Genomic DNA, 9,831 nt, shown 5'->3' on the forward strand with positions numbered 1-9,831 from the left:
TGTTAACTCACAATTTAATAATTGTTTCCAATTCAAGCATTTCGTGCTATTCATTTCTTGGGAGTTACAGGAGTTAAAAGTGAGGTCATGTAAAGAGAATTTTTAAAGCAATCTATATTAAAAAGCCTTGTTTTGTAATGGCATGTACTGGCTTTTTTGCCATGAGCGAGAAGTAATTTAACCTCTTGTAGCTTTACTGCTTAATTTTTACTAAAGGCTGAATTTAAAGTTTTACAAAGAAAGAAGTAGCATCACTTTACATCCTGACTACACTAATCATTCTCAAGATTTGAGGAAGAAATGTTGCACTGTTTTAGGGGTTTTAATTTATTTTTTGAAAATGCTTTTCCTGTTCGTTTCTTTTAAGGCTGCTAGAAATTGTAAGTTACAAAATAATTGGTGTCCATCAGGAAGATGAGCTGTTAGAGTGTTTGTCACCTGCCACAAGTCGAACGTTTCGAATAGAGGTAAATAAATTCTCTTAAAGAAACTTTGCAACTTGACTTTGAGAGAGGAAACCCTCTCAAGTGGTAATTCTCTTTTTCTGGATTTTGATTTTCAAATACCTGCAGCAAGTTAGATTACATGATTAATATATATGTATTGTTAAAGGTAGTCCTTGTTTGTTCTATCTGCTTCCCTAGAATTATTTCATCTTTAATTTTTTATACATACTTATTATATAACAATACATGAGGGCCTGGCAAGGGCCTGTCCATAGGACATTAAGTATCTTGGCAATAATTGCAAGGTTTGTTTGAGGGCTCGTGATATAAATGTTTATTCTTAGAACCCACTTCCATACTATAAACTTAAATACTCTAGAAGACTTTGTGTCCTTTTCTGTGAAGTTTGAGCTTCCTGGGGCAAATTTTGTTACTTAGTGTGATTTTTTTCTTTCATCATTTCTGAAAGATCAGAAATTTTAAAAAAAGTTTCCAATGTAAATTGTAATGAAGACTCTTGTAAAAAGACTGTCAAACAACATGGTTCCTTTAATTGTTTTTAAACAGAATTGTTTTATATCAGTAACAAGACATCAATAATGCTTTTAGTTACTTAATAAGGTACTTTTGGGGGAAGTTTAGCTGATTGCAATCCTAATTCTGTGTCTGGATCTAGGAAATTCCTCTGGACCAGGTAGATATAGATAAAGAAAATGAGATGCTAATCACAGTGGCACATTTCCACAAAGAGGTTTTTGGGACATTTGGAATTCCATTCTTGCTGAGGATACACCAGGTACAGTATGCCTCCCTTTTTCTCCCTGTGGGATTGTACTGATGATGTTTTGTTAAAGTACTGTCAAAGAAATGGATTAGTGTAACAAATGTATAGGAAAATTCCTGTATAGGAGGTTCTGCCCTGTTTCTGCCTTTTTGTGGTTAAATCATTCACCATCTCAGTTCCCTTTTGCATGTACAGATTGTTCAGTGTTTCAGTGAGCCTGTGCAATATCCAGAAAGCAGATATTTGGCCTCAGACAAGGACTTTTAATGCTGTCAAATCAGTACTACCCCATTCCCCAGCCCCCTACAGAACCCCCCAACAAACATAAAACCCTATTTCTAATACCACTTTAGTAACTGCAGTGTGAACTTGTTGGCAAAAGTTGGCCAGGCCGTGGTTGTTTGGCTTCTTACTGAGACAGGTGATTATGGAAAATGAGGTTATTTTCTTCAGCTCTTTCTGAGATGACTTTGCATTTCATAACTTCTCTAATTTGATATGCTTTATCTTCTAGGGCTGGAAGTTAATACAAAAGAGTGAAAGCTAATTTTGAAAGCTTAATTTAAATTGTCAGGTTTTTCTGTGGTGCTGCTCCAGTTGAATGTCACACTGATCCTTTTAATATCAAAGTGTATTTCTGGGGGCAGTGGACCATTTGCTTCTAAACTTTTTCTGGTTCGTGTATATTAGTTTGTATGAAAATTACCTACCTTTAAAGATTTGCCAATAAGGAACGTGTCCACATCTCTCTACCTCATAGAATTTTACTAATTTCTGTATTTTTCAGCACTGTAGAGTAAAACTTTTATAGTGATTTCTGGTGGAAACCATTTGCACTGCAGTTCTTTGTGTATGACAGTTGATACATATTATTCATCTTTAAGTTGATGGTATCCATTCATCACTGTTTTGGGCAGTTTACACAGTCAGTGAGCAGAAACATACTACAAAAAGTAGCAATATGCTTAGCAAGAGTATGTTGTGGGTTTGGGGTTTTTTTTCCCCCTCAAATTCCTATTTTGCTGCTTATTTTCTGACTTTGATTCTTAACTTTAACCTGACTTGCAAATATCACTGGCAATACCTGGTCACTTTATGGGGCAGTTTGCATTATGATGAATCAATAAGACTTTTAACTTAAGTTAAAAGTTAAAAAAACTTAAAAGTTAAGTTTTTGACTTAAAGTTGCTGAATTTATAGGAATTTGCCTGCTGTTGTTCCATATGTTACTGAATGATGTTGACATTTGTGTAATTTTGTAAATTAACAGAGAGATTAAGGCAAAATATTTCAATGAAACTCAAAGCAGGAAATATTAGCAGCTTCCCTTGTTTTTCCTAGATTTTTTTGACATTAAAAATCTTGTTGTAATTATTAGGGTGAACACTTCAGAGAGGTTATGAAGCGGATTCAGACAATGCTGGACATACAAGAAAAAGAATTTGAAAAGGTAATTTCGAGATAGGAAGGTTTTTACTGCTGACTGTAGACCCTAAATGAGTTTATTTTAATAAGTATGCAAACCACAGACTTGGGATAAGTGTAGGTTTTGATTGATAGAATGATTACTTGACTGAAATTGTGCTTTTTCTAAGAATAATTAGGTAGGATGGGTAGGGGTAGTGTTTCTGTACTGCATCAAGAGAGATACTCAGCAAAACACTGAAGTGACCCAGAAAAGTGTAGCTGGTGTGGGACCTCTAGAGGCCACCCCCACTTCACATCCCTGCTCAGAGCAGAACTTGGCTCAAAGTCAGGTTGTGTGCAGGGTTTTACCTCACTGCACTTTGTGAACTCCCAAGGATGGGAATTCTGCCACGTCCTGGACACTGTATTTTATAGCAGCACCACCATCATTGTGAAGACTTTTTTCTTTTCTTATACGTTGGCCTTTTACAACCCCTAAAGAATATGACTTATAGCCAGCTGCAAGTTATACTGTGAACTTAGATTTGAAGCTTTATTTTAATGTGGTGTCCTACCAGTTGGTTTTTTTTCCTTTCTTTTCATAGTTTAAATTTGCCATTGTAATGATGGGCCGACACCAGTATCTCAATGAAGATGAGTATGAAGTGAACTTGAAAGATTTTGAGACCCAGCCTGGTAAGTTTTTAGACACACCTAACTATTCTTTTGACTTGCTGAAGTTGCTCTGCCAGTTGTTAAAATGTGATTATCCTTAACTCAGGATGCAGAAACACTTTGTTCATGACCTAAGTTATATGTAGTAACCAATCAAATATTTATATACACTTGCATGCACAGTGAGCAGTGTTAATTGCATATGTTAGTCTGAGGATATGTACTTTATAGGCATATAAGTAACTAAATAATCTGTTTCCTTGAGAGTTAAAAGATTCCATCTGAGTGACTAAATGGGTCAAATATCAGTATATCACACTTTACAGAAGTGAATTACAGTGTCACTTACCCCTTATTGTTATTGTCCATCTGCTCCCTTGAACATTTGATCCTTATGGAAGGATACTTGTTCATTCTTGATATCTGCAATGAATCTGAAGGATCTTAACAAGAACATTACATATGTGAATAAGATGCTGTGTGATTTTCTTTTCCTAAGAGATGATTCCCCAAGCTACAAATGCAGCTCTGTTCTACATTTGTCTCTGGATGGTCTGCCATCTTGTTTATTTGACTGATATTTAAAGATCTGTTCTCTGAGGAATTTACACGTGGGAGAAACCAGGTTAATCCTTCAGGAGTTCCACCACAGTAGTCTTTTCATAAAATCATAGAATGGTTTTGCCTGGAAGGCACCTTAAAAGACCACCTCATTCCAACCCCCTCCATGGGCAGGGATGCCACCCACTAGACCAGGTTGCTCCAAGCCCTGTCCAACCTGGCCTTGAACACTTCCAAGGGTGGGACATCCACAGCTTCTCTGGCAACCTGTGCCAGTGTCTCACCACTCTCTTGAGTACAGAATTTCTTCCTAACATCTAATCTAAATCTCTCCTTTTCCTCTTTTAAGTGTTACAGTTGGGGATGGCCCCTTTGAATCCACAGTCAGGGATCCATTGAAAGCCTTTAATTCATGGGGGTTTTTTGACCTAGCTTAGCTGAGTGTTCCTCTTCGTGAGCTGCTCTGTCTAGTAGGAACAAGTTTGAGGACAACTTGCTCTCTGCAGTTCTATTTTTCTGACAATTAGGAACTCTGGTTTTTGTTAGTAGGTTTTGCTAGGGTCAGGCTTCCTCCTGTTTTTTCCAGCTGTGCTCTGGATTTATGTGACACTTGTAAAGAAATCCTGTAACTGTCCATTTATTTCAAAACCTGCAGAAGGTTAGACCTGTAGTATTATTGAGTACTTTGCAGGAACCCAGCATAAAGTCCTCTTGTTGTCTGTGTTGCACAGCTGGGTTTATGGCTGTGAGGGGATTTGCCAAAACTGTGAGTGCCTCCAGCTGCACAAGTTGTGTGAGCCCAGGAGTGTGTCACTGGAGGGGCCTCTCTCTCTGCACTACTTGTGAAGAGTCTCTGGAAGATGAACTTAAAAGTGGACATTTCTCCATGGACACATAAACTCTCTCTGGTGTGCCCAGAGCAAGCAGAGACCTGGTTGTTTTCTGGAGTCATCTCTTTTGGGTCTGGGAGGGAGAGGCAATTGTCTGAAACGAACTGTCAGACTTTGTGAGCAAGGCAGAGCCAGTTTTGCCAAAACAACACGAAAAACTAACCAGGTCAAAAGTACAGAACATGTCAGAAAGGAAAAAAAGGAAAACTTGAACCATTTGTAGGGAATTGTAGGGAATGTAAGAGTAAAAGGTTTTAGAGTTCACGGGAAGTTGCCCCTTTGATATAATACTCTTTGATAGAATTAATTTGTACAAATACCAAATTGTAACACATGGTGGACTGATGGAACCAAAGGTCTGGCATTTCTCAATCTGACATAGCTGTCAATGGTGTCCCTCTGCTTTTGCCAGGGTACACTATAGAAATGATTGTGCTGGCACTAGCCATGTAGGACTTAATTTTTTTCTCTAAAAACATTCAAGTAAGATTGGCAATTCTCTTTTTATTTGACATTGACCATTACATTAAGCAAAAAACCAAATAATTTTGACTGAGGAAAATCGGTCCCAAAATGCAGATGCAGGCAATGAACAAGGTCAAGGGTTTTATGCTTTAGTGGTTGCAGTTGATGGCTTTGAATGTAAGAGTGTGCTTTTCTTGCTGGGGGACTCTTTAGTTTCTGCCTTTATCATTTCACTTCAAAGAACATGTGATGCTCTGAATCGAGGACATCTTAGAAAAGTATTTCTTCCATTTGCAAAAAGGGTGTGGACTGTGGCTTTTCATGAAAATTAACAGTAGAAAAAATCATATTAGGTTGAACAAGTGAAACAATCTGTATGTTTTCTTTGCAATCTAAATATGACTACATTTATTTTCTCAGAAAATAAAGAGGAGGGTCAGTTACACGTTTTGTTCATTAACATTATTTGCATTTTACATGAATTTAACAAATATTCCCACTTTTACCAGGTGATAGGATTAGCTGAAAATAGCAGAGATAACTTACAATAGAGTGAATGCTGTAGGTTGCCACATTTTGATGATGGAAACCTCCCTGTTTGAAACAGGCTCAGCACTTGGGTGAAAGCTGATACTTGGTATACCTGTGGCCATAAGTTTTAACAGTAGTTTTCTTGCTTTAGCACACAGTTCACTGCTGTAAACTCCTGTAAGTGACTGAAGAAGGGACAAAACAGCTGCCTGATCCAGAAACAGCTGTAAAATGTATTGTTGGAAGGAAAGTGTGGTCAGGAAAGTGCCTTCTTGGCTGTGGACTGCAGGGCTGTTCTTGCAGCCTCCTTCCCTCCCCTGTGATTCCCAGCAAACTGTGAACAGGGCACACAGAAGTAGTTTGTGTAACAGAAATGTTCCAATGTAGTCTTAAAACTTCAATAATGTTTTTCTCTTTTCTTTTCTAGGCAACATGTCTCATCCAAGGCCATGGCTAGGGCTTGACCATTTCAATAAAGCCCCAAAGAGAAGTCGCTACACTTACCTTGAAAAAGCTATTAAAATCCATAACTGACTTACTTAACCAGATTGTCAAGGCAAGGGACAAAAATAAGTGTGTGTGTGCACCTTTTTAACAACTGTAGAACTTTGGTACACGTGCACTATATCTGAAGTCTTCAGCAAGAGGATTTGCTGCTGATGTTAATTTTATTTTGTTGAGGCTGTTCAGTTTGGCTTCTCTGTATCTATTGACTGCCCTTTTTGAGCAAAATGAAGGTGTTTTTATAAAAGCTTGGATGCCAATGAGAGTTATTTTATGGTAAACGTAATGCAAGGCAATTGTCAGCATAATGAGGGAAGAGTTTAGTAGAACAGTTGACATTGGCAAAATTATTTGTCTGTAGTACGTTTATAGATGGCATAAGCTGACTGGCTGCCCTTCCCAGTGTGGTGTTCACCATCACTGCAGCTAGTAAGTCTTATGTTTAGACTCACATCAGATTTATTTCCTTCAGTTATACTTTAAATGACATTTTTGTGCATTTGTAAATGCAAAAAAGAAAAAAAAACAAACTCACATCATCAATAAATAGCAATCTCTACTTCATTGTGTACATTGTTGGCACTTATTCGGGATTTTTGTCTCCTCCAGCTTCATAGAATCTTTTTTAATAAACTAGTTTTCATTTAATTTAGTCAATACTTTGCATCCCATTTTGCCAAGTGGATGCCCTGAGTCCTAAAAAAAAAAGAGATATTTGGGTCTTTTGATGAAATTTTCAAACCATTGATAAATACCGTTGCAATTTATTATGCCATCTTCTGGCAAACAGAATGACACTCAAAAGTTGGCAAAAGCAAGTGAAAAGATTATAAATATCATTAATTTAGTTACCATGGGAAGAGATGGGGAAAACACAAGAACTAGCCTTTTAGCACAGAGGGCATGCTCACTAGTGTTTAGTAAGCTGTTGACTTTGTATAAAAAAGGAGGGAAAAAAAAACAGAAAAAAGAAGAAAAAAAAAAGAAAAAAGAAATTGTATATTTAATGAATGAACATGTACAATTTAACACTTGGAGGTTAATTTTATTGGGTGAGTCTGCAAGTGAATTTCACTGATGTTGATATTCATTGTGTGTAGTTTTATTTCAGTCCCCAGACTGCTTCCTTTTCTTTTGGAGCTAATGCCAGCCGCGTGTCTAGTTTTGAGTGCAGTAAAGATAGAATCAGCAATTCACACTTAATTTTACATTCTTTTCCAGTATTTTATTTTGTTTCTGTAGCCGCAGTGTACAACTCCTCTTCCTGTATATTGCCTTTTTTTGCTGGAAAATGTTGTATGTTGAATAAAATTTTCTATAAAATTTTTTTCGATGAGTGATGACATGGACATTGAAGAAGATTTCTCCTCTCCTTGGAAATAGAGTTTTGGGAAACGTTTTCATTCGTGAGATTTTGCTAAAGGTGTGGTTTTTTCCTTAAGTGTTGACAATTGTATAATCCTCATTGGTTGTTTTGGGGAAACTTTGTGGGGTTTTCTGTCTAATAGTTTTTGGGTTTTGGAGGTTTTTTTGGTGTTTTGGTTTTTTTACCTCCTAACTAGTCACATTTGAGCTTAACAAATAAAAGGTTTTCCAGGAAGGAGCCATGTACAAATGACAAATGGAAAAATTATTTTACTAGTTCATTTGTAAAGCTTGTAGTAGAGTCTTCGTGGTAGACTGGACTCTGCCTGCCTGTACAAAATTTTGTGGTCCAGATTCTCAAGTCTAATATTATAAATGGTGTAAAGTGAAATCTGGAGTCTCTAAAGGTAAGATCTCTTCATAGAGTAATAGGTTCCCTCCGTTATGTGTTCCCTGTATTCATAACCAAAACAGAAAGTGCAAGTTTTAGCTATGTTTGGTTTTCTTTTTAGTTTGTATCTTGCAGTGCTTTTTAACTGTTTCTTATTTCCAGTCAAAGCAAACTAGTTGTTTACTTTTTTTTGTCTCTGAGTGTGTAGGTTAGCGGTAGAGGGAAGTGCTTGACTGGCATGCCTTAAGTGGAGGAAGTTTTCCTTTGGTTTGTATTTCCATCAAGCTGGTGAGAATTACACCATCCAAGTGGTGGTTTTACTGGTACTTGGATTGTCTCTACAGACTTTCAGTATATGTCAGGATTTGTTTTCAGACTATTTCTGTGAAATCAGAGGCTCTGGTCAGCAGTAGTAAGCCCTAATTATATTTTGTGAATTTAGTGTTATGGTAGACTGATATAAAATTGAGCTTGTATATGAATGTCACTACATTTTCACATTAATTTATGGGATGTTGGCAGCTTTTAGGGAATATCTTAAGAAACCACAATCCTTCCTGTTTCAGAAGAAAATGCCGCTAACAAAGTAGATTTTGGGTGCCTTTTGGTTTTTAGATGACTAGATTTTATGTGCTGCAGTATTTGTGCTACTCCCACACTAGTTTGAAGAAGTCCATACTTGGAGGCATTCCATATGCAGTTTTCAATAACTGAAGGATTTTATGAAACAAAAAAAAATTTTTTTTGGAGCACAAGTAAACTTGTTATTCAAATGTGGAAACACACCTATGAAGAGAAGAGGAAGACAGGAGGTTTTCTCAGGTGCAGTATGTTTGTTTAGTTCATTCTAAAAAATTTACAAGAACACAGTCTTCAAAATTGCCATGCTTTCCATTTTCTTATTCAGATTTTGGAACTATCTGGATAATAGACAGTGAATGCATTAAATTAAGTTAATGGTAATATAAGTGTTAAGCAATAAGGATGTAATTTCATGGTACAAAGCATCAGAGCAACACGATGTTAACGGCCCATCCGAATCCTCCCTCCGCCAATAGCGAGCGTTGTTCCTGTAGATTTACATAGTGCCTTTTATCCTAAAGGAGTCCAAAGCATTCTGTGAAATCTGAGCAAATCACACCAGTGACATAGTTGCTGACTAGAGAGTGACAGCCAGCTCGAGCACCCTTTGTACCACAAGGGACAAGTCAGTGCTGCCGCAGGAGGCGTCGGAGGGCCCGGCCGATGAGCAGAGCGCGAGTGCCTCCCGCATACTGGATCTACCTCAGCCGCTGCCCCTCCGGAGCTGACGTGCCAGCAATCCCACCCCAGCACCCTGCCCCAGCATCCTGGCCCAGCATCCTGGCCCAGCATCCCGCCCGGCATCCCACCCACCGGAGCTCGGAGCAGCCCGAGGCGCCGTGCTGGCTGCAGGCGGCCGTGCCCAGAGCTGAGCTACGCCGTGGTTTTGCTATTTAATATCCTCTGTGAGAAATCGTTTTCTGTAGGAACTTGTATATATTGTAAATAAAATAGCCCGGGGTAAAACGCTGCATTGGGTGTCTCGTGCCTTCGTTTTGGAAAAGGGTTGGGAGTGACAGTGGATGGGACGCTCAGAAGTCAAGGTGATTTTGGCTGGATCAAATAGATAAGTTTTGCAAAATTCAGTGTCAGGAATGACATTCATAGTGTAGGAAGAGCTGGCCAGAAGGTAAATGCTGATTTGCACATCAATTTCCAAGTTTTGAACCCTCCTTTTTTCTCAAAGGAATGAAAACATTTGGATTTTGAGGTGGAGAGTGTTGATGTTTG

At 38.0% G+C, this 9,831-nt stretch overlaps 1 protein-coding gene across 1 annotated transcript in view; it reads left to right on the plus strand.

The window, feature by feature from the left end:
* Positions 1-7,591, plus strand: part of USP7 (ubiquitin specific peptidase 7) — a 69,918-nt gene extending 62,327 nt beyond the window's left edge. The window contains exons 27-31 of the mRNA XM_027654901.1: positions 368-467; positions 1,123-1,242; positions 2,609-2,680; positions 3,243-3,333; positions 6,187-7,591. Coding sequence (XP_027510702.1) covers positions 368-467; positions 1,123-1,242; positions 2,609-2,680; positions 3,243-3,333; positions 6,187-6,293 — 490 coding nt within the window. The 3' untranslated portion in view covers positions 6,294-7,591. The remainder of the gene's footprint in view (positions 1-367; positions 468-1,122; positions 1,243-2,608; positions 2,681-3,242; positions 3,334-6,186) is intronic.
* The last annotated feature ends 2,240 nt before the right edge of the window (positions 7,592-9,831 follow it).

This window comes from Corapipo altera, unplaced genomic scaffold (assembly GCF_003945725.1).
Source record: "Corapipo altera isolate COAL_440 unplaced genomic scaffold, ASM394572v1 98, whole genome shotgun sequence".
Lineage (NCBI taxonomy): Eukaryota > Metazoa > Chordata > Aves > Passeriformes > Pipridae > Corapipo > Corapipo altera.